The sequence below is a fragment of the Trachypithecus francoisi genome, unplaced genomic scaffold (genome assembly GCF_009764315.1).
Source record: "Trachypithecus francoisi isolate TF-2019V2 unplaced genomic scaffold, Tfra_2.0 Lachesis_group1, whole genome shotgun sequence".
Taxonomy (NCBI): domain Eukaryota; kingdom Metazoa; phylum Chordata; class Mammalia; order Primates; family Cercopithecidae; genus Trachypithecus; species Trachypithecus francoisi.
Window position 1 is genome coordinate 179,926,661 of NW_022681454.1, and position 23,959 is coordinate 179,950,619.

Here is a 23,959-nt window from a genome sequence, read left to right on the forward strand (position 1 = left end):
ACCTTCCTGTCCCTGTTGGGAAGCCTCTGTTTTTGCCCCACACTGAGCCTGAAGCAAGGATGCACCTTCCCTTCCCCATAAGGAATTCATGAACTGTAATTGCGTTACATCACGAGGAAAAACTGTGTATTTCACTAAATATCCCCTTGAGAGACAAATGTGATTCCTATCACACACCATCCAATATCTCACTTCAAAAGTTCTCGCAATTCCGCATCCAGCAAGGGTGGACTGGATTGTTTCAGACCAGCTACCAGCTGAAAGCAACCAGAGAAGCTGAACACCAAGTTAAAGACCTCAAAGGAGTTAGGGTGACCTGCACATAGAGCAGTGCCAGGGACTGAAACCCAGTTTTAGATCTTCTCAATTCCGGATTGGATTAAGGTGACCTGGGACTGTGAGAGCCCCCAGCACAGTCTGCTGTAAGAAGCAGATACAATCCTCTTTGAACTTAAGCTGTAAGCAACAACTCTATAGTGTTTACCAGATACCAGTTAAATAGAAGAAGAAAGAAATGTTAAAAATAAATGTACACATCAAGTGTTTGAATTTGCAAATAACCCAAATAAAAGGAAGCTGGTGTATCTTGTATTATATTAGACCAAGTAGACTTCCAAATAAATAGGAAGCCTTGGTGGAAGTAACAAGGGCCATTTCATAAAGTTTAACGGGCCACTCTATGAGAAGATATAAGAATTCTTAATTTATAGGCACCAATAACATCGTTTCAAAAAGTACATAAAGATGCGCCCATTTGACTAACTTGCAGCAGCTGATGTCTGCTGCCAAGGCTTCTGCTCCAGATGCAAGAAAAAGTGTTTTTTGCCATTCCTATCCATCAGCCTGTGGCAGCCAAGATTGAATGGAAGAGCATAGGAAATACAGGTAACTGCTACAACCCAGACATAAACTTGTAAACAGTGCAAAACCTATTTTACTCCAATAAAGGAACCTAAAATTTGACTTTATGAAATCTCTCTCTCTCACTATATCTATATCTATCTATCTATCATATCTATATATCTATATCTCCATATATATCTTGACAGAACTAAAAGGAGAAATAAATCCAAAATTGTAGTGGAAGATTTTAACAGTAATTGTGTATAATTGTTTGTTTGAGACAGGGTCTCACTCTGTCATCCAGACTGGAGTGCAGGGGCGTGATCTCAGCTCACTGCAGCCTCTACCTGCTCGGGGTCAGCTGATCCTCCCACCTCAGCCTCCCCAGTAGCCACCATGCCTGGCAGTTTTTTTGTATTTCTGTAGATAGGGGGTTTTACCATGTTGCCCAGGCTGGTCTCAAACTCCTGGACTCAAGCGATTCACCTACCTTGAGTTCCCAAAGTGCTGGGACTACTGGCATTAGCCACTGTGCCTGGCCAATTATATACAATTTTTTAGAGACAATTTGTTTCAGAAAAAATACCACCAATTTACCTTAGATTCTAACAACACAGTAATTCCTCTCATATATATGAGAGGAATACATAAATAAGACAGTATGTTACTGATACTACAGTAAATAAGACAGTATGTTACTGATACAAAGGTAGACAAATAGGCCAGGAGAGTACAGTAGACAAGCCAGAAACACCTATTTGCACATGGATGTTTGGTTGCTGCAAAGTTGGTGCTGCAGATATTGGTAAAAGATGGTTGCTATGAACCAAATGTCTGTGTCTTTCCCCAAATTCGTATGTTGAGCCCCTGACTCCCAGTGTGCTGGTATTTGGGGAGTAACTAGGTTTAGATTAGGTCTTGAGGAAAGGCCCTTGTGACAGGGTTAGTGCCCTTATAAGAAGAGGAAGGGCCGGCGCAGTGGCTCACGCCTGTAATCCCAGCACTTTGGGAGGCTGAGGTGGGTGGATCACCTGAGGTCAGGAGTTCGAGACCAGACTGACTGACATGGTAAAACCCCGTCTCTACTAAAAATACAAAAATTAGCCAGGTGTGGTGGCAAATGCCTGTAATCCCTCTACTCAGGAGGCTGAGGCAGGTGAATCGCTTGAACCCATGAGGCGGAGGTTGCAGTGCACTGAAATCATGCCATTGTACTCCAGCCTGGGTGACAGCAAGACTCCAACTCAAAAAAAGAAAGCCTCCTACTCTCCCACTCTCCATGTTCACACAAAGAAGAGGGCATTTGAGCACACAGGGAGTTGGCAGCCTTTTTTGGCAAGCCAGGACGATGCCCTCACAAGAACCAAAACAGCCGGCACCTTGATCTTGGACTTCCAGGCTCCGTAACTGTGAGAAGTCAGTGTCTGTTGATTAAGCTGCCCAGGCTGTGGTGTCTTGCCGCAGTAGCCTGAGCTGACTGAGGCAATGGTCTTTTCAATAAATAGTGCAGAACCAATTGTGTATCCTTACAGAAGTAAAAGATGCCTGATACCTCAAGTCACACTACACATACAAAACAATTTCATGCGGACCGTAGATCTGAATATGAAGGTAAAACAATGAGACTTCTAGGAGAGGACGTCGATGCCGATTTTCATGCATCTTATCCTTGAGGATAGGTAAGGATCTCTTTGCTAACAGACAAAATAATTGCTAATTGCTAACCAAAAAGTAAAAGTTACACTATATTAAAATTAAGACCTTCTGTTAATCAAAACAGACCATTTACTGGAAGGTTTTAAATGACCCCAAACAAGCTTTGGAGGGTCAGCTCGCCCTTTAACTGTAATCGATCATTGGGAAAAAAGTTATTTTGAATTTGCTTTTGAATGGGTTTAGCTTCTATTCTAGCTTTCTTTATTATCTCCATAAAAGCAACACAGATAACACGTCATTTCCACAACAGAGACTTGGTGATATTAATCATTTGGCAAATGACCTTGGTACAATATTTTCCAGTGTATGTCACTTTTAAAGAAGGGCAAATTTTTAAAGACCTGTTATCTATTTCTGAAAATGAAGCCATCAGTCTTATCAGGAGACATAATTACAACAAATTTAATTCAGAAATCTCAATTGGTTTTATTTCTGATTCTGGAATTGGGCAACGCTTCCAGAAAATAGAATAATTGTGCCAAGGGGCAAAGCAGAGGAGGTGAGCTTTATAGACAGGAAACGGTGGAGAAAGCAGAAACAAAGAACAAAGAGTGAGTTGGTCATTTCAATGTTTTTTTATTTTTCCTTGTAAGGCAGAGATAGGGAGACAAAACATGTACCCTAGAACTTAAAGTATAATGATAATAATAATAAATAGAAAGGAATAAAGAAAGAAAACAAACTGATGGGCTAACATTGGTTACTCCAGGTTAGAGATGAAAACAGAGGACTTCAGTGTTATGATGCTGATTGAAACTGGTCTGTTTGGGAAATCAGGATGTCTTTCTCTCCTGATTTCTGGAAAGGCTGGATAATTGGTCAGTTTGGGGATCAACTTGGTGGTTCACGCCTGTAATCCCAGCACTTTGGGAGGCTGCGGTGGGCAGGTCACTTGACGTCAGGAGTTCGAAACCAACCTGACCAACATGGTGAAACCCCATCTCTACTAAAATTACAAAAATTAGCCGGCCATGGTGGTACATGCCTTTAGTCCCAGCTACTCAGGAGACTGAGGCAGGAGAATCGCTTGAACCCAGGAGGCGGAGGTTGCAGTGAGCAGAGATCTTGCCACTGCACTCCAGCCTGGGTGACAGAGCAAGACTCTGTCTCAAAAAAAAAACAAAAACAGAAAGCAAACCAACTCAGTTTGGGTTTGGTGAAGTGGAACTTGAGCACATAACTACATTTTGGTTTTTAGTCTTGTCTTTTGGGACCTAGTGCAGGAGCTTAAACCAAAACAGTGGCCTCCTGGAATGTTTATCTAACAGTATTGAAAAAACTTTTTTCCAAGTCGGGAATTACTGAATTTTACAGAATTTGAAATAAGATAGATTATAAGGCACACTGTCATTTTACATTTTACTACAAAGAAAAATGTTACAATACTTTCTCATTGAGAATTTTAATTCTTATTGTAATAGGTTGTTTAAATTTAATTGGAATTTTAAAAATCATAAGTCACTCTTATGCTGATATAAAAAGGAAAATATAGGCTCAAAAAATTCCTAAAAGTTGTTAACAGAGACCAACTATTAATTTTTTCTGCTCAGGATTTGTGAGGTCTTTGCTTTTCCACTGGTAGTTTTTGTGCCCTTAAAGCACTGGTGAGGCACAGAACGCAGTAATCACTCTCCTAGATATGAAATTGATTTAACAGCCACAGTAAATAAGACAGTGTGTTAGTGATGCAAAGATAAACAGATGGGCCATGGGAGCCCAGTAGAAAAGCCAGAAACAGACCTATTTGTCTATGGGATTGTTGCAAAGTTGGTGTTGCAGACATTGGTGAGAAGACGATTGTTACGGGCTGAATGTCTGTGTCTTCTAAACCAAAAAGTACCTAAGACAGGTCTCAATCAATTTAGAAATTTTGCCAAGGTTAAGAACATGCCAGGGAGACAGGTCTGTGCCTTTTTCCAAAGATGATTTTGAGGGCTTTGGTATTTAAAGGGGAAAAGGAGGCTGGAGGGGATAGAGGGAGGGTAGGGTCTCACTACTGAATCCACTTGTTCCAAGACAAAAGGAGCAGGGAGGGGAATGGTCAGTTAGGTACTAATCTAGGCTCTTTACGCAAGATAAGGTGAACATGGAGTGTGAAGATATTTAACCTTTTATCTGTAGCTCTCTGCCTGTCAACAAAAGGAAAGATAGTTTCTTACATTGGACTCGACTTTCGGCTTAAGTTTTTCCTTTTGGCATGAACTGGGGTCCCAAGTTTCTGTTTTCCTTTCACAGTCTTTCCCTGAATTCATATGTTAAGCCTTGAACCCCCAGTGTGATGGTATTTGGAGATGGATTTTTTAAAGAGACATTGATGCTGGGCTCATAGACGAGCTCTGCTTATAGAGCTGGCCTGCACTCAGCACTGTTTGGGGAACGTGAATAAAGGCTTCTGACTCAACACTGCCTCCTCCTCCCTGGGCATTCACTGGTGGGTAAGGGTTACACAGGAGTCATGTATTGTCTCGACTTGTTTCCAGGCTACACACTACGTTCTGCAGCTGGGAGGTGATTTTTTAGAAATTGTGATAAATATGCATGATATAGAATAGATCATTTTAACAATTTTAAGTGTACCATTTAGTGGCATTAAGTACCACATTCATAGTGTTGTGCAATCATTACCACCATCCATCTCCACAAGTTTTTCATCATCTCAAACTCACTACTCATTACCAGTAACTCCCTGTTCCTTCCTCTCCTCAGCACCTGGCAACCACCGTTCTGCTTTCTGTCTGTATGAATTTGACTACTTCAGGGACCTTATATAACTGGAATCATACAATATTTGGGCTTTTGTGTCTGGCTTATTTCACTTAGTGTAAGGATTTTAAGGTTCATCCATGTTACAGCATGAATCAGATTTTCACTCCTTTTTAAGATAGTATTTAATCGCATGTATTAATATATACTACCTTTTGTTTATCCATTCTTCTGTTGATGGACATTTGGGCTGTTTCCCTCTTCAGCTATGTGAACAGTGCTGCTGCTGTGAGCGTTTTTTTAAGAGATGGGTTCCTGCTGTGTCACTCAGGCTGGAGTACAGTGGCGTGATCATAGCTCACCGCAACCCTGACCTCCTGGGCTCAGGTGATCCTCCTGCCTCAGCCTCCCAGAGTACCAGGGAGTACAGGCATGTGTCACCACACCTAGCTACTTTTTACATTTTTTGTAGAGACAGGATCTCCTTGTATTGCCCAAGGTGGTCTCAAACTCCTGGCTCAAGTGATCCGCCCACCTCAGCCTCCCAAAGTGTTGGGATTACAGGCATGAGCCGCTGCACCTAGCCTATGTCCCTGCTTTTAATTCTTGCAGTATATACCAAGAAGTGGGACTGCTGGACTGTAGGGTAATTTTACATTTCACTTTTTGAGGAATCACCAAATGATTTTTTCCTAGTAGCTGCACTGTTTTACGTTTCCACTGGTGATCCACGAGGATTCCCATTTCTCTATGTCTTCACCGAAACGTATTTTCTTTCTTTCTTTTTAAACAGCCACTCTAATGAGTTTGAAATGGAGGACTGATCTTTTTACATTTTTTGGCAAGGGCTTCCAGATAGCACTGTGAGATGCTGTTGAAGATAGACGCATCCCAGCCTCAGAGATTAAACCTGAGCAATTATGATCTTTATTTTCTTCTTTTGCAACATTTTAGACTGGTATCTTCCTGGGTCTCAAATAGGAAGAAAGCCGGATGTGAAGCGTGTTCATGCCTGACTCTGTACTAAGCGCTGCAGCAGGGAGAGGAAGAAGAGCCTCTTGCTTTTTTAGGTGCGGGAGAAAGACGGTGAGAACACAGTCATCCTGAGAGTGTCTGGCAGCCTGAGTTCTCCTTTCGGCTTTGGTCAGCTGAGAGCCCTGGAGCACCAAGTAAAGAGGAACCTCTGTGCTCTCCCAAGTGTCTTCTTTAGTCAGACCTCAGTTTTCCCTGGGTATCCTGCACTGCCCTAGAATCTGACAGTTTTGGTGTTTTGCATTTAGAAAGGGTGTTCTGCCGGTGTTCCCACCCAAAGATGGAATAGGATTTACTTAGAATTAAGGCTGTCGAGGGAAAGCGTAGCCACCTCGTGTGCTGCAGGTGTGCAGGGATCTGGGTTCTGGTCCCTGGTCTTCACCAAGCAGCAGCAGGCCTGCCCTTCTGAGACCTCACAGTTTCTTCTCTGGAATAGGAAGGCTGCTTTGATTAGTTCCTCTACTCCTTCAAACATCGATTAAAGGTGTGCTGAGGCTGGGGTGACACAATTCAATATGACACAGTTTCTGGGCTCAAGCAATTTTTTAGGTGGGAATGGGTTGGGAGGATAGAATGTGTAACAGATGAACCAGGGCAGTGGCTCTCGGAGTGCCATCCTGGGCCAGCAGTACCAGCAGCACGTGGGATCCTGAGAAATCCATCCACATTCTCATTGCAGACTTGCTGCACCAGAGACTGGGGTGGGGCCCAGCAACTTGGGTTTTTACGAGCACTGGAGATTCTGCTGCATGTTACCTTTTGAGAACCACTGGATTTGATTCTGATCTGGCAAGCAAACTGCAGTGCAGACATAAGACAGCGGGCACCACCCCTTTGCCTCTACACTCACATTTTTTACTTTAGATTGTGTATTAAACATAAAACCCATGCAATCTCCCAATTCTAATGTTCTGAAATTCCATCTGTATGTCTTGAAATTTAGTAATAGATTTCTGAAGATGTTGTATCGTCATGTCACATAAATATGAGTGGTGGTAGAGGTAATCATCAGTTCTTATTATGCCTGGTGGTCATGGTCTGTGAAGTCACCAGAAACCATGATGTAGTGAATACTGAACCATACTGTAGAGGAAATACAGGGTTAGCTTCCTGTGAGTCTCCAGTCTCAACATTTTTGTCAGCTGATCAATACCTGATCTTGTCTAATGTGTGTTCCTGTTTAAAGACACCTGGTTTAATATATAGTGGTGACTTGCTAACATTGAACTCACCGACAGTACTGTCTATACCTCGTGCCTGAAAGCTGATCAACATACATATTTCCTTCCCAGGGCACACCACGGTCTTCTGGCACTTAGGAACACTTGATAGCTTTAACACAACACTCCGCAGGACCACTTTACACAGCCAGATCACCAACAAAAAGCACGACAGTTTGGAAAACCTGTGACAGCACTGAATAGACCCACAAAAGTGCACACTTGTTTACGGTGTGAGAGCTGAAACAAGGCAGGGTCGCCTTGTTGTGACCGCAGTGGGGAGCATGCAGCTGAAGACACTCAGATGTGTCTGCCTTCTGCACGTGTGCGGAGGGGCATGGAGGCACCACGCGTGTGGATTTGGGGCTTACAGATATATTTTAGCAAGTAGGTGAATTTGCAGAGAGTGAACCAGAGAATAAGAAGGATCAATTGCATCTTAATATTTCAGTTACATGAAATATAACGTACAATAGTGGTCTAGCAATTACTGTGAAGTCTTTGTTTTCTGCTGTGCTATTTAAAAGAATAAACATCAAAAAACACATTTTAGGAAAATTTGGCCTTATTGGTGTTGCAGTTTGCCCAATCAAACTCTTCATAGAATATATTTGGATAGTCATTTTTATTTTGAAAGACTGTTTAATTATCAAAATTTTTGTAAAACAGTTTTTAGATTATTCTTTTTAAACTTTATACTAAGTATAGTAAACAAATGTGTAAAAGTAAGAAAAAAATTGGATATTAATGTCATTGAACCCATTTGTTCAATATATTAGGTTGAAACAATGAAATTTCTGTTTCTCTGGTTCAAAATAGTACAATATGGACAATTTCATATGATTCTGCCTAATAGTTACTCTCCGTGATAAATTTTTAGCACTTATTTTAAAAAGTTGGGTTTCAGAACTTAGGTATTTCATTTTGAAGAATGTACTTATTCTATATTCTTCTATAATTTTCTCTAAGCTTGTGGACCTCATTGATTGCGTAGGACTTTCTATGCTTTTTACACTCTTCATATTAAAAGTCTAAGTATTTTTCATCTTCTCTTTCAGATACAACATGCATAGCAATTTTAAAAAGTCCTGGTTGTCTTTGCCATGTATCGGAGCTTTAGCGTCTCTGTATGATTTGTAGAGAGCTGTGGGGGTGTGCCCTGCAGGGCTGGAGGTGGAGTGCTCAACACACCAGGCTGCCACAGCCTAAGAAGGTGGCTCAGCCTTTCCGTTCACTTCTCTGTGCCCAAGTTTTCTCACTGGCAGAATGGCACTAACAGTAGTGCCCCCTTCAAAGAATGATTGTGAACCTCAAATACACTGATCGATCGATCGATCAATCTCTCTTTCTGTCTCTCAAGTGCTTAAAACAGGGCGGGGCATGTGGTACATATTCAAGAAATGTTAGTTGGATACTGTGGTAGAACGTATTTGTTGGTTTAAAATAGACCAATAATGAAAGGAACTTTAACAGAAATCAGCAAATTGGATTTGAGATGAATCTTTGAAAGCTAAACTTCTAAAGCCAGACTGGACTGATCTGGATAAAGCCGTGTACCTTTGGGAGTTTACCGGATGTTGCTGACCCTCTTGGGTTTTTTTTTTTTTCTTCTGTATAAAAGGGTAGCCACCTTTCAGGTGGCTGAAGGTTTTGCTCATGTGGTGGTTGTGAGGTTTGCGAGTGAGGTGCATTGGTCTCTGGCCTAAGTGCTTGTCAGAGCAAAAGCATCCCCCATGCCTCGTGCTCCTTCACATCATGGCACTTTCTGTTGGCTGCGTGCACCAGCTCCTGTTCACTGAAATGGCGACTTCTGATTTAAACAGGATTCCTCCTCTATTCTGGAATGAAAATTCAGCAAACCCTAAATCTTGAAAGAAAAACAAAAACAAAAACAAAAACAAACAAAAAACAAAAAAACCCATAAAGTATTAAAATCTGGGCAAGGATTTTTTTTTAATTTTTTTATAGTGATGAAAGAGGGGAAATGTTGACCTCTGGTGGCTTTCTGGCAGTATTGCATGCCAACATTTCAATATTGCATGCAGCCTTTCAGTCCCCATCTAGAGCTGTATCTTGGTTTACATAGGCTATTCCTAGAACATTCTCATAAAAGGAAAATTCTGTTATCATTTAATATCATATTTATTTATTGCAATTTCCTGGACTCATTTAAAACAATGTACTTATAAATATCACCACTTAGGTAATTTTTAAACATTAAATAACCTATATTTTTCTATAATTTTATATAAGCTGTGGACTTCATAGTTTACCTAGCACTTTCTAAGATTTTCATACTCTTCCCATTAAAATAATAAAACATGATATTGTTTTATTAGTCTTCTCTGAAGGAAGTTACTAACTTGTAAAATATATTTAAATGTATAGAGAAGGTTAACGCAAGCATTTTTAAAACAGACTTTTTATTTTAGAGCGTTTTAGATTGACAGAAAAGCAGCTCCCTATTATTCTGGTACACATGCCACAACTAATGAACCAGTATCAATCTATTACCATTAACTAAACTCCACATTTATTCACATTTCGCCAGAGTATTCTTCAGGGTTTTTCAGAGAAGCAGATCAGACAGGATGAGTTGGTGAGTGAGTGTGTGTGTGTGCGTGTGTGTTTGCGTGTGTGAAGAGGGAGAGAGATTTTTTAAAAATTGTCTTACATGATTGTGGAGACTTGGTAAGTCCAAAATCTGCAGAGGTGACGTTATTTTGGGGGTTACAATTATATTTTAGCAAATAGGTGAATTTGCAGATAGTGAAGCAGAGGATTGCAGAGATTGGATGAGGTCGACCCACATGATGGAGGGTCATCTCCTTCACGCAGAGTCCACTAAACTAGTATTTTTGTTTTTTTTTTTTTTTTGAGACAGAGTCTCGCTCTGTCGCCCAGGCTGGAGTGCAGTGGCTGGATCTCAGCTCACTGCAAGCTCCGCCTCCCGGGTTTACGCCATTCTCCTGCCTCAGCCTCCCCAGTAGCTGGGACTACAGGCGCCCGCCACCTCGCCCGGCTAGTTTTTTGTATTTTTAGTAGAGATGGGGTTTCACCGTGTTAGCCAGGATGGTCTCGATCTCCTGACCTCGTGATCCGCCCGTCTCGGCCTCCCAAAGTGCCGGGATTACAGGCTTGAGCCACCACGCCCGGCCCACTAAACTAGTATTAACCGTCACCACCAGTTTTCCCCGTGCCGTTCCTCTCCTCCAGCGTCCACTTGGCATCACACGGAGTTGTCACGTCTCCTCAGCGTCCTCTGGTCCGAGACAGTTTCTCAGACTTTCTTGTTTTGATGACCACGACAGTTTAGGGGAGTACTGGTCGTGTGTTTTGTAGAAGGCTGCTCCACTGGGGTTCCCCTTGTGTTTTTATCATGGTGAGTGAGACTGGGGTTATGGGTTTGGGGAGGAAGGCCACATAAGGGAAGTGCGGTTCTCATCGCCTCATCGCAAGGGCGCGTGTCAACATGACGTATCACAGGTGGTGCCAGCCTTGACCACCTGACTCCGGGAGTGCTTGTCAGGTTGCTCCCCTGGGAAGTCACCCCCCATTTCCATACTGCACTCTTGGAGTCAAGCCCCACTCCAGTTGGGAGAAGAAGGTATGACACCAGCCTCCTGGAAGGGGAGACACACACCACTGGGGAAAGTTGTTCTGCAGGAAATTCACCTCTTCTCCCCATTTATTTATTTATTTGTTTATTTCTATCAATATGGGCTCATGGAAATGTATTTTGTACTTCAGTTATAATCTGATAGCACATGATTTATTTTGTTACTCAGGTTGTTCCAGCTTTGCCATTTGGGGCTCTTTCGGGTTGGCTCCTGTGACATGCTCTCATTCTTCTGTTGTTTTTGTTTTTGTTTTTTGAGTACTTTCCTACCGTCTGGCAGGACAGGATGCTCCAGGTCCATTTCATATTTCCCTGCCTCAGCCCCCAGATCGGCCACTTCTCCAAGGAGCCCTGGTCCCTCTGTTGGGGAACGGTATTTGCTGTGGTCTGAATGTTTGTATCCCCCAAAATTCCTAGGTTGAAATCTTATCTCCAATGAACTGGTACTAAAGCCGGGGCCTCTAGGAGGCGATTAGGTCATGATTGCAAAGCCCTCATGAACAGGATTTGTGCCCTTATAAAAGAGGCCCTGGGGGCTGCTTCACCTTGCGGTCACGTGAAGACACAGCTGGAGAGCACCATCTAGGAAGCACGGAGCCGGCACCAGACACTGACTCTGCTGCCACTTTGTTCTGGGACCTCCCAGCCTTCAGACTGTGGGAAACAGGTCATGGCAAAAACCACAGTTACTTTTGCATCAACCTAATACATTTCTATTGTTGGTAAATCACCCAGTCTATGGTATTTTGTGATAGCAGCCCAAATGGACTAGGACAGTGTTAGGGACTAAGATCTAGGCACTGGAGATGTTCATTGCTACTGGAGACAGCTCTGTGGGATAGAGAGATGACATAGTTGTCTATACATGTATGTATTTGCAAAGCAGAGACACAGTTCTGATATGTACAAGTTTCCGTTTACATGGTACCCATGTGAAGCCAGGACTGCTCGTACTGGATAAATGTCAAAGATTATATGTAACTTTTGTATGTCATAGTGCATAATATTAAAATGAACTGGTTCATACTCTAACTTAAAAAAAAAAACACTCACTTTAAGTAACTCAATGCTTTAAATGCTGAAAAAAGGAATTATTTGCAATTTGTTATGTATCTATATGCACTTTCCAATCAATGCTTTAAATGCTGAAAAATGGAATAATTTACAATTTATTATGTATCTATATGCACTATCCAAAATTTGTCTCTAATTCACACAACTCTATAAGAAAGACTAATATTAGCCTTGTTTTAGCTAATTTCTGCTCAAAGCATTAAGTTGTCAGCTCAGCATTGCATGGCTAGGGCAAGACAGAGCTAGCATGTGAAATCAGGTCAATTTTTAGAGGAGTTAAATGTTACTTATAATTTTTGCAATAATTTTATATCTTATATTACTAATTAAATATTTTCAGAGGGTGATCACATAATCATATATACCACTTTTTATTTTTATTTTTTGAGACAGTGTCTTGCTTTGTCACCCAGATTGGACTACAGTGGTTTAATCACAGCTTACTGCAGCCTCCATCTCCTGGGCTCTAAGCGATCCTCCCACTTCAGCCTCCCGAGTAGCTGGGACTACAGATCCGTGTGAACATACCCAGCTTATTTTTATTTTTATTTTTTTTGTAGAAACAAAGTCTCATTATGTTGCCCAGGCTTGTCTTGAACTCCTGAGCTCAAGAGATCCTCCCACTTTGGCGTCCCAAAGTGCTGAGCCACTGTGCCCGGCCTATACCATTTTATTTTATCCTAATGAATTTGCCAAAGTAGGCTAAGGCAGATCCTATTATTTCAGGAATTGAGGTTTCCCATTTAATGATTATAATTACTGATCCCAGGGCCCCTGGCATTAAAATGTAAAACACTTAAACAATAAGATAGAAATAGTTATATACTTTTCAGTACTCAATTAGGATTCAAATAATCAATGAAAGATGGAAAATCATATGGACTAAGTACAGGTAACATCGTATTAGGTTCTCCAGAGAAACAGAAGCAATAGGAGATACATGTCTACATCTATATGTATATATATCTGTATAAAGAGATTTATTACAAGGACTTAGCTCATTGATTATGGAGGCTGACAAGTCACAAGGCCTTCACGGTGAATGGCCAAGTTGGAGATCCAGGAGAACCAGTGAAGTAGTTCTGATCCAACTTGCCAGCATCTGTTCTTTTTGACTTTTTAAGAATAGCCATTCTAATCTCACTGTGGCTTTAATTTGCGTTCCTCTAATGATAAGTGATGTTGAACTTTGTTTTATATGATTGTTGGCCACATGTATGTCTTCTTTTGAAAAGTGTCTGTTCATGTCATTTGCCCACTTGTTTTTGGGGTTGTTTTTTTCTTGCAAATATGTTTTTAAGTTCCTTATAGATACTGGATATTAGACCTTGTTGGATGCATGAAATATGTTATCAGTGTAAACTACACACAGGATTTCAAAACTCAGTACAAAAAAACTAAAAATATCTAATTACTAAGTTTTATACTGATTACATGCTGAAATGATAATATTTTATATTAGAGTAAATAAAATATATCATTAAAATTGTACCTGTTTCTTTCACTTTATAAATGTGGACACTAGAAAATTTAAAATTGTATGTATTCACATTATATTTCTACTGGGCAGTGGTGGTTTAAACCAATCCAACGTGAAGATTTTATCACTTTAATCTTAAGCAACATAGCTTTAGGTTTTGAAATTTGAGAGAGAAGACAAATGAATTAAGGAACTGTTCAGGTTTTGAACAGAAGTCGTAGGAAATGTTAAGTCAAGACTTGCTGGGTTTGTGCAACTTTGACCATCACAATCTCTCTGGGCAAAACTGAAAAATGGCCTCTGTGCGAAAGTCAAATCCTAGGCAGGGGCAAAGGTGAAATCAAAGGTTTGGCTTATTAAGACATCAGACTTAGGGGTATCTCATAGATCCCCAAGATAAACACTAGTGCTTTAAAAAAGCATAAGAGAATTGTCCCCCGGCAGTCTCAAAGGGGGATCAAGGGCCCATCTCAGGAAGGTCAGTGTGATTTGTGACTCATGGATGGAGTGAACTCTGATAAAATTCAAAGAAGCCCGCGGGGTTCATAAGATAACTACATTGGCAGAGTGATGGAAGTGCCACTGGCTTGAACTAAAAGAGGCGCAGACTTTTGGACCCCCTTCCCCAGCCTTCCCTGGAAGAAAGCAGGCTGAGAGGCTACTCAGTTGCAAACCTAGGCCATTTCTTTTCCCTGAGGAAGTCTTGGAGGGAAGAAGCAAGAGCCCACAGGACAGAGCTAAGGGCTGGGGAGAAGGTCAGGAGCAGAAGCAAGTCCTTCTCAAGGCAAGGCAGCAGGAGCCTGCTGGAACCCGCAGTGGCCGTTGCCTGACTCTGCCGCCTCTCCTGTTGGACAGGTGCCCATTGGCGCTGTCCTGGCTCTGTCTCACCATTGTCGGTTGGGTGTGGAGAAGGCTGCTGCCTTGTCTCTTTAGTTTGCAGGTCTTCAGATGTAAGGCAAATACCCCAAGAAGAAGCCTCATCTGCAGGTGGACATGCTTTCGATGACGAAACTTCCGAGCATCTTGAAAGAGCTGAGTGTATCATGCATGTGTAAATGACCTGTGGCCAGAGGAGGGTTATGGCAGATTAAAGAGGGCTGTAGGTTCTTCCCATTGAGAGCAGGGGTCTATTTTCCAACTCTTTCATTCTGAGACTGCTTTGATTATGGAGTACAGTGGAGGCGACACTGCCAGTTGCAGCCTTGAATAGAGCTGACAGCTTCTGCCTTGCTTTCTTGGAGCCACCATGTAGAAATTCTGACGACCTCACTGGAGGGACCACTCGGAGAAGTGTTGAGGCTGCATGAGAGAGGGCTCAACTGAGCCCAGGCTTCCAGCCACCACCCACTGCATGGTGTAGACACGTGAGCAAAGCCTTCTTAGAGCCTCCAGACCAGACCACCCTCCACCTGTATGCCACCGAGCGACCCCACATGGAGCAGAAGAAACACTCGACCTGCCGGAATTCCTGAATTCTGTGGATTATGAGCATAACAACATGACTGTTGATTTAATCTACGTTTGGGGGTAGTTTGTTACGGGGTGACAGATATCTGGGACACATTCACACACATCCTAGCTGTGTGACCTCGAACATGTTACTTAAGGTCTCTGTCATCAGTATTTTTATCAACAAAATTGTAATAGTGTCTACCTACTATGGGTGTTAAATAATACATGTAAAATAATATATGTAAGAATATATGTAAAATATATACAAGTAAAAGCAGCTAGCATATGTTTGGATCTTAAATGACTTTGTGTTCAATTTTTACTTTCTTTTTTTTTTTTTTTTTTTGAGAGAGTCTTGCTCTCTTGTCCAGGCTGGTCTTGAACTCCTGGGCTCTAGTGATCCTCCCATCTTGGCCTCTCAAAACGCTGTGGTTACAGGTGGGAGCCATCACACCAGGCTCCTTTCTTTTGTTTCCCTGGCATGTCCATCCTCCCGCCCCTGGCAATATAAATAATACCAGCAGGTCTGTGTGGACTTAAGATACCGTCAGTCTTCCTGATAGATATGGATACACATATGCACATATCACATATATACAAATATACATGTATCAGGATTTTAAATGTCATAATTTTATAATTTATAACCACTTACCACTTTTACAAAAGTGGGGAGGATCCCAGTGTCCTTAGTTCAACAATGGATTACTGTTTTGTTTTTGTTTGTTTTTTTGAGACAGAGGCTCCCTCTGTCGCCCAGCCTGGAGTGCAGTGGGGCGATCTCCGCCTCCCAGGTTGAAGTGATTCTCGTGCCTCAGCCTCCTGAGTAGCTGGGACTACAGGCGCGCGCCACCACACCCAGCTAATTTTTGTATTTTTGGTAGAGACGGTTTCACCATGTTGGCCAGGTTGGTCTTGAACTCCTGATCTCAAGTGATCCACCCACCTCAGCCTTCCAAAGTACTGGGATTACAGGCGTGAGCCACCCTGGCCAGACTAATGTTTTTGTTATTGGTAGTGATTTCTTGTCACCGTGCTACGGTGGTCCATCAGAAATAAACTGGGCTTTTTACTAAAAACTCGGAAAGACGTGGTTTACCTCTGTAAATGCAGGATACTGGGCAGGAGAAATCGTTTGTACCTGTTGAAACTTACTTAGATGGCCTCAGCTGTCAAAAGAGACTGGCTATGGCAGGACGAGGATGAGTGTTATACCGGCGGCACCCAGTGCACTAATTGTCATTACTAAAATCTCTGTCGTGCAGCGGCCACCTTCTGACACTCAGGTTGGAAGATGTCGTTCACCTCCACGGTCCTCATCCCTACTTCCCTTAGCATGTGAAAATGACGGTTTAGCAGTTTCACCAGCTCGCAGGAGAGAGTCCAGCTGCTCTGCTCCTGGTGTAATCCTGGGCCTCCAACACTGAAACGAGCACATGTTAACGCAAGCGGCATGCATGCTCTGGGGGTGCAGGAAATGCACCGGGTTGTGTGAGCCGGCAGGACGGACGTGGCAGGGTCCACACCTTATTATGCATGCTTAGATCTAGCGTTCCTGTTGATGGAGTGAGTAATGGTTCTCGCATGGACTAGATCCGGGGCTTCAGCTCTTAAACCTCATTTGCCCACTCCCCACCCCAGTCCAGTGTCCGCACCCTTTGATAGGGCAGGGATAGGCGAGATGGGCCAGTGGTTTTCTGCATTCTTCTGGTGAATTAAAATCCGATTTGGAAGAGGGAAGGGCAGCCAGCACCAGTCTGCACAGCCCCCGGCCGCAGAGACCCGGGAAGGAGTAGGGAGGCCGTGCCGTGCGCGGAGGAGTGACCCGGCCCGGCAGGGAGCGGGGAAGGCGCGCTTTCGTGGAGGTCGGCGTGGGGCCCAGAGCCGGGCTGGGCAGGCGCGGCCGGGATTAGCGGGCGGGCGAGGGCGCAGCGCAGGGAGGAGGCGGGGAGGCGGCGCCAGCGCGGGCTGGGCGGAGGATCTGGAGAGGGAAGGGGCGCGCGAGCCTCGCGGACCCCGGGCGCGCCCGGGCCGCCTGAGCTGGGCCAGCGGCCCGGCGGGCGCGGGCGCGGGCGCGGGCCAGCGGGGAGCCCCGGCCCCGGGGTTGCGGCGGTGGCGGGGTCGCGTGACCGGCTGTCCGCGTGGGGCCCGCGCGCGGTGCGTCTGCCTGACCGTGCCTGAGCCTAGCGCGGAGCCCGGCGCGGGAGCCGCGAGCACAGGCCCGGGGCTGATCGTGATCGGGTGAGTCTCATCCGGCAGCGGGGCTCGCCTTCTGGCCGCTCTGCGGGCGATGTGCGAGGTGTTCTCTGCCCTCGGGCCGGCTGCGTCTGGCCCGGGCTTCCCTGCCGGCGCTCGGGAAGCGTCAGGCCTGCCCCGGGCATGGCTCACGCGGAGAAGTGTTCCCCGCCAAAGGGACTCCTCCGTCACCGCGGTCGCTCCAGGGACTTGCTGGTCTTGGGTCAGGGCGGTGTGAGCGTTCCAGGTTGAGCAGCGGCTTCCCATGGCCACCCTGGAGTGCCCCTGTGTGCCACCCCGTCCTGAAGACCCACCTGCATTTTAACCTGTTCAGAGTACAGTGCTTATGTCAGACAGTCCTGTCAACTAGGAATAGACAATTTTGAAAGCCGCTGTCACTGACATTAGAGTTTCTACAAAGCAGTGTGGCAGAGGTTTGTGGGCTGTCAGGAAGCAACCTACGAAAGTAACTCCAGATGGTTATTTCCCTGACAGCTGGAACTGAGTCATGGAGATTGGAACTCACCCTTAGCTCCATGCACCAGCACATGAGTGCAGTCTAGTGTAGTGACTGCACTTCAGTGCACCCTACGAAGACCTGTCCCCAAATCATCAGCCTTGCTCTATTTAAACAGTATGGACAGGAACTAGTGTAGAACTTGCGTGTCTGTGTATAGACGCTTCATAGGCATGCCACCACATTCAAGTTTTAAAACACCTGTAGGATGCACCCTGTAAGTTGTGTACACTTTCTTAGACTGTGTAGCGTATATAATGGTCCGTAGTTTATAGGGGATTAAAGAGGTTCAATGTTATGCATGAAGGACCAGTACAATCCTTGGTTAGAGAACAGAGAAACCAAAGAACCAAAACAAGATGTGAAAGAAAAAAAAAATAAGAAAAAGAAAAGAAAGGGATTTTTTAGTCTCTGCTGTTAATTCATGATGTTAGTAACTTGTGGTCCCGGAGACACAGGCTGGTCAGTGGCCTGGGTCCTCGGAGAAACCCCGCCCCTATCTTCTTTGTGCTTTTGGGCAATCATTGAGTTATGGACTTAAATTCCTGTTCACCTCGTTTTTTTGTGAATTGTGTGGTCAAGTTTGTATGTTATTACACTGAACTCTGAAGCTCAAGAAATTGCTCAAAAGGAGACACGGAGGGGAAGGGCAGAGAAGAAAAAAGGATAAATGGCGTCGAGTAGAGGAGTTTTAAGGCATCTAATTCATACTAATTGGTGTGACTGTTACCCAGCTTCCCATTTCCTTCTGCCCTGCATCCCAAGACCTCCTGGCCTCAGCTCTGCATCCAAGACAGTGGGAAGCCTGGTCCTGGAAAGGATGTGGTGTGATGTGAAGAGACATGAGTTCCTCTGTTTTGTAACTAATTTTCTTCTTAATTTGAAAAGATCTTCCACCTTTTCCCCTGAAAAAGAGTGACTTTTCCTAGAGGAAGAAGTTATTCATGGAAACAAACTCTTGTGCGTGCCTTTCTGAATTTGGCTTTGAAGTTGCACAAAAGGCGGAGGAGGAGCTAGAAGCAGGACAGGCGGTCTTGAGCAGAGCACATGCTCCATTTGGAGGTGAAAACTGTTTGGGGGAACATCAGCTGCTCAAAGAAGAGCTGTGACTTTTTAACGAGTAAAACGTGATGCAGTAATGTCTTGAATTTGGGGAATATTTTCATGTCAGGTCCCAGTGTCATCCTATGTTTCAGGCATAAACGTTCAGAGTCATTCTATAGTGAAATGAGTTCTGCATTTGAGTTGCTAATTTCATCTTTGCCTGTTGATTCTTTCAACAAAGGGCATTTGTTGTGTGATGAGTGTTATTTCAGGTGCTTAGATTAAAAGATGAATAAGGTGTCAAGGTCACAACAAAAGGTTAACATGTGAAAAGATCTGTATAATACAGAATGCTGTGGGAGGTCCAAAGAAACGAGAACACAGCGTCTTCATCCATGCGTCTTCACCGACGCGTCCCCACCGACGCGTCCCCACCGACGCGTCTTCACCGATGCGTCTTCACAGATTCACAAAGGGACGCATGAGAGTTTGTCTCCATGAATAACTTCTTCCTCTAGGAGAATTCACTCTTTCAGGGGAAAAGGTGGAAGGTCTTTTCAAATTAAGAAGAAAATTATTTACAAAACAGCACGTGATGATGATAATAGCAGTGAGAGGACAGGTGCGGTGGCTCATGCCTGTAGTCCCAGCAGTTTTGGAGGCCAAGGCAGAGGATCACTTGAGCCCAAGAGTTCAAGACCAGCCTGGGCAATATAGTGAGACCCCCATCTCTACAAAACATTAAAAAGTTAGCCACGCATGATGGTAGACACCTGGAGTCCTAGCTAGTAGGGAGGCTGAAGGCGGGAGGATAGCTTGAGGCCTGGAGGTCAAGATTACAGTGAGCTGTGATCCTGCCACTGCACTCCAGCCTGTGGAGCAGAGCAAGACCCTGTATCAAATAATTATGACAACATAATAATAGCAGTGAGCAGGTAAACCTGATTTATCTAGCACTGATTAGACACTTCATATACTTTATCTACAGATGTGGACGCGGAATTCAGGAGAGGAAAGTAACTTGCTTGAAGCCTCAGTGGCGGAGCAAATTTGAACCCCTATTATTATTCTGTAGATATGTGTCATAAAAGAGCAATGTTTTAGTGAATTCATTATGCTGGGTTTTAAAATTATTTCTCAGTCATATATTAACTCATATACCAGTATGTTTTTTTTTAGTGTTCAAATCTATTTGATGTAATTTTTAGTTGTTATTTTCTGTCATTAGTATTTGTATATTTACCTAAAAAGTTATTGAGTCAAGAAATAATTAATGGCTTGAAAGCAACTGAAGAGAGCTAAAGGTAAAGCAGTTTGTCAGCCTAGAACATGTCCTTCATTCTTTTCTCTGGGGCCCTTTCTTTAACACCTTTATCCTCGGAGTTACCTGGTTGTCCATAAGATACATAAGCAACAAAGAGAAGAAAAAAGAAAATCATATAATTCGGCCGGGCACAATGGCTCACGCCTGTAATCCCAGTACTTAGGGAGGCTGAGGTGGGTGGATCACGAGGGCAGGAGATGGAGACCATCCTGGCTAACACAGTGAAACCCCGTCTCTACTAAAAATACAAAAAATTAGCCGGGCGAGGTGGCAGGCGCCTGTAGTCCCAGCTACTTGGGAGACTGAGGCAGGAGAATGGCGTGAACCCAGGAGGCGGAGCTTGCAATGAGCTGAGACCCTGCCACTGTACTCCAGCCTGGGTGACAGAGCAAGACTCCATCTCAAAAAAAAAAAAAAAAAAAAAAAAAATCATATAACTCTATTATTCTCTCTTGCATGAGACATATCTATGGAAGGTAGATGTTCTTGCTAATCTGTACATGGTAATTAATTTGTTTTAAAAATTTCCTTTGTTGGCTGGGTATGGTGGCTCACGCCTGTAATCCCAGCACTTTGGGAGGCTGAGGTGGGCAGATCACTTGAGGTTAGGATTTCAAGACGAGTCTGGCTAACATGTTGAAACCCCGTCTCTACTAAAAATACAAAAAATTAGCCGGGCGAGGTGGCAGGCGCCTGTAGTCCCAGCTACTTGGGAGACTGAGGCAGGAGAATGGCGTGAACCCAGGAGGCGGAGCTTGCAATGAGCTGAGACCCTGCCACTGTACTCCAGCCTGGGTGACAGAGCAAGACTCCATCTCAAAAAAAAAAAAAAAAAAAAAAAAATCATATAACTCTATTATTCTCTCTTGCATGAGACATATCTATGGAAGGTAGATGTTCTTGCTAATCTGTACATGGTAATTAATTTGTTTTAAAAATTTCCTTTGTTGGCTGGGTATGGTGGCTCACGCCTGTAATCCCAGCACTTTGGGAGGCTGAGGTGGGCAGATCACTTGAGGTTAGGATTTCAAGACGAGTCTGGCTAACATGTTGAAACCCCGTCTCTACTAAAAGTACAAAAATTAGCTGGGTGTGATGGCAGGCGCCTGTAGGAGGCTGAGACAGGAGAATTGCTTGAACCCAGGAGGCGGAGGTTGCAGTGAGCTAAGGTCAATTAGGTAGCCTTATAATTGGAAGCAAAAGCAAACTTTTTAAAAATGCATGCTAGAGTGGTGTCCTTATTAGAAATATTGAAAGTTGAAGTTTTTCCTAATTCACTACCGTATCTTATATTAATATGTATTTTATTTATAAAGAAAAATAAGATTTCTATTGAAAAACAGAAGTTGTTGATTATTAAACATCAGGAAGATATTTTGACTATAGAGGAAGTAAATGTTTTAAGTGGTTCACTGAAAGGACATTTCAATGATTAACAGGAACTGTGCTACACCAGTTGGGCTTAATAGTTTATTTAACATCTAGATATTTCTTCTGTTTTAGTTCTTCATTAAATTTTAATGTTTTCTAACTCTTGAAAACTCAGTATACCCACAGACAGCCGTGGTAAATGAAACCGAGTTAGATGTCTGTGTGGCTTCTAAGTGAGTCTAAAGAATTTGGTGCTTCTTAATATGAGATTAATGATTTTTTACTGGAGGGCTGGTTGGGTTTTGTAAGTATAAGGGGCCTGGTCCAGGGACAGCTGGGACCTGACATCCCTGAAATAGTGCGAACTGTTTGGGGCAACTTTTACTTCTCTGGCTAAGTCACAAAAAGTTGATGTTGTCTTCAGTTCACATAAAGGTGCATGTAGATTAATGACAACCTTGATTTTAAGAAAACTAAAACTGATAAGGTCCTAAGTCTCAGTTTCTTGAGGATGTGGGGGATGTGTGTGTGTGTGTGTGTGTGTGTGTGTGTGTGTGTGAGTTTGGAGGGATGTGGCAGAAGAAGGGGGAGCAACTTTATACAAAAAGGAAATTTTAAAAGTCTCAATGAATAAAACTATATTATTACATTAGGGAGACTTTTCATTTTTATTTTATTTCCAGAAGAGGACTGTCAGAAGGACCTAGAAGGCATAGTTTTACTGTGAGAAGTAAAGATCCTTTACCTACACATTTTACAAGAAATGTGCAGAAAGCCATTGATAAATATACCTGGTAAGAATTCACCTTGTTCATTGTTTCAGATTACAAAATCACAAAATGCCCGTAACAAATGTGGGAAAGGAAATTAGTGACTGGCCATGAATTTCTAAAAGTAAGATGCAGTTTTGTTTTTAACCTAGTGTAAACATCACACTGTAATAGTATACTGTGAAATTAATTAATTAATACATTTATTTAGTGAAAGAGGAAGCAGGCTCAGAGAAGTGAAGCCACTTAGCCATCCAAGCCCTTCCAGCAAATGTGATTTTTTTGCCCATGTTCATTCCTGCAGCGAATCATCCTTGTCCTCCAGCGGAAGCCGCACACCCACAGGAGCCCACACCTCTTGGTCTGGGTCGGCCACACAGAGCTCTACCACCGGCTCGTCCACGGAGAGGGGCTCCATTTATTCCTGGAGAGATGACGTATGTCTCAGAATATTTTGGATAATCTTGTAATTACAGTGTATAGTGAAGAATTGCTTCCTTATATTCAAAAAATTTTTTTAACCAATTATAAAAGCATGACCTGTTGCATACATACATGTACACACATGTAAAAGCATGCACGTTACATGTGAAAATAATAGATCACGAACCGTGGAGAAAAGTGCAACTCCCTCATGACCTCCTGGCCCCGCCTCAGCTGCCCGCAGCGTTCTCGTTTCCACCCTGCAGCCGGCTGTCCCGGTGTGTGCTCCCGGTGACTTCTTGGTGGTATCCATGGCCGGAAGTTCAGGACTTGAAGAGGAAAAAAATGTTGGAAGAGGAAAAGCGGTGACAGCCCACTGTGATTAGAGAACTCCCTGCCAGTGTTCCCAGTCATTTCACCTTCACCTCCTATCCCTGGGGGAGCTGTTGTTGCCTCTGAACTGCTTTTGCCTGTGTGAGCCTGGGATTCTGGCTGGGTGAGCTCTGCTTCCACTGCTCCAGCTTGCTCAGGAACTCGCTGGCTCCACAGTCTCCTCCCTCCTCCTCCCTCCAGGGGTCTCTGAGGATCCTGGGACACAGCCTTCCTTTTGTGAGGCCCACCTGGCTACAGCACCTTGGGTATTCTGTTTTACCTCATTTATGCTGATGGTTTTTTTTTCTTTCTCTTTCTCTCTCTCTCCCTCCCCCACCTTTCTCTCTCTCTCTCCCCCCCTCTCTTTCTCTCTCTCTCTCCCCCTCTCTTTCTCTTTCTCTCTCTTTTTTTTAAAGACAGAGTCTCGCTCTGTCCCCCAAGCTGAAGTGCAGTGGCACGATCTCGGCTCACTGCAACCTCCGCCGACGAGGTCCAAGCAATTCTCCTGTCTCAGCCTCCCCTGTAGCTGGGATTATGGTGCGCACCACCATGCCCAGCTAATTTTTGTATTTTTAGTAGAGATAGTGTTTCACCATGTTGGCCAGGCTGGTTTCGAACTCCTGACCTCGTGATCCGCCCACCTCGGACTCCCAAGGTGTTGGGATTACAGGTGTGAGCCACCACGCCCGGCCTCTTTGCTTTCTTTAAAAGCAGTTCCCCACTCCCACCGCACACGTGAATCCGCTTCAGTCTGCAGCTGTACA

General features: G+C 43.7%; 1 protein-coding gene across 6 annotated transcripts in view; it reads left to right on the forward strand.

The window, feature by feature from the left end:
* The window catches only part of FAM149A (family with sequence similarity 149 member A), a 70,181-nt gene that overhangs the window by 19,874 nt on the left and 26,348 nt on the right, over nucleotides 1–23,959 (forward strand). For 3 of the 6 annotated variants that reach the window (XM_033215919.1, XM_033215920.1, XM_033215921.1), the window contains exons 2-3: nucleotides 22,314–22,424; nucleotides 22,705–22,837. In XM_033215919.1, the coding sequence (XP_033071810.1) occupies nucleotides 22,314–22,424; nucleotides 22,705–22,837 (244 nt within the window). Of the gene's footprint in view, nucleotides 1–16,791; nucleotides 17,005–17,163; nucleotides 17,381–22,313; nucleotides 22,425–22,704; nucleotides 22,838–23,959 lie in introns of those variants that run through there. The other 3 variants (XM_033215924.1, XM_033215925.1, XM_033215923.1) reach the window with 2 other exon arrangements.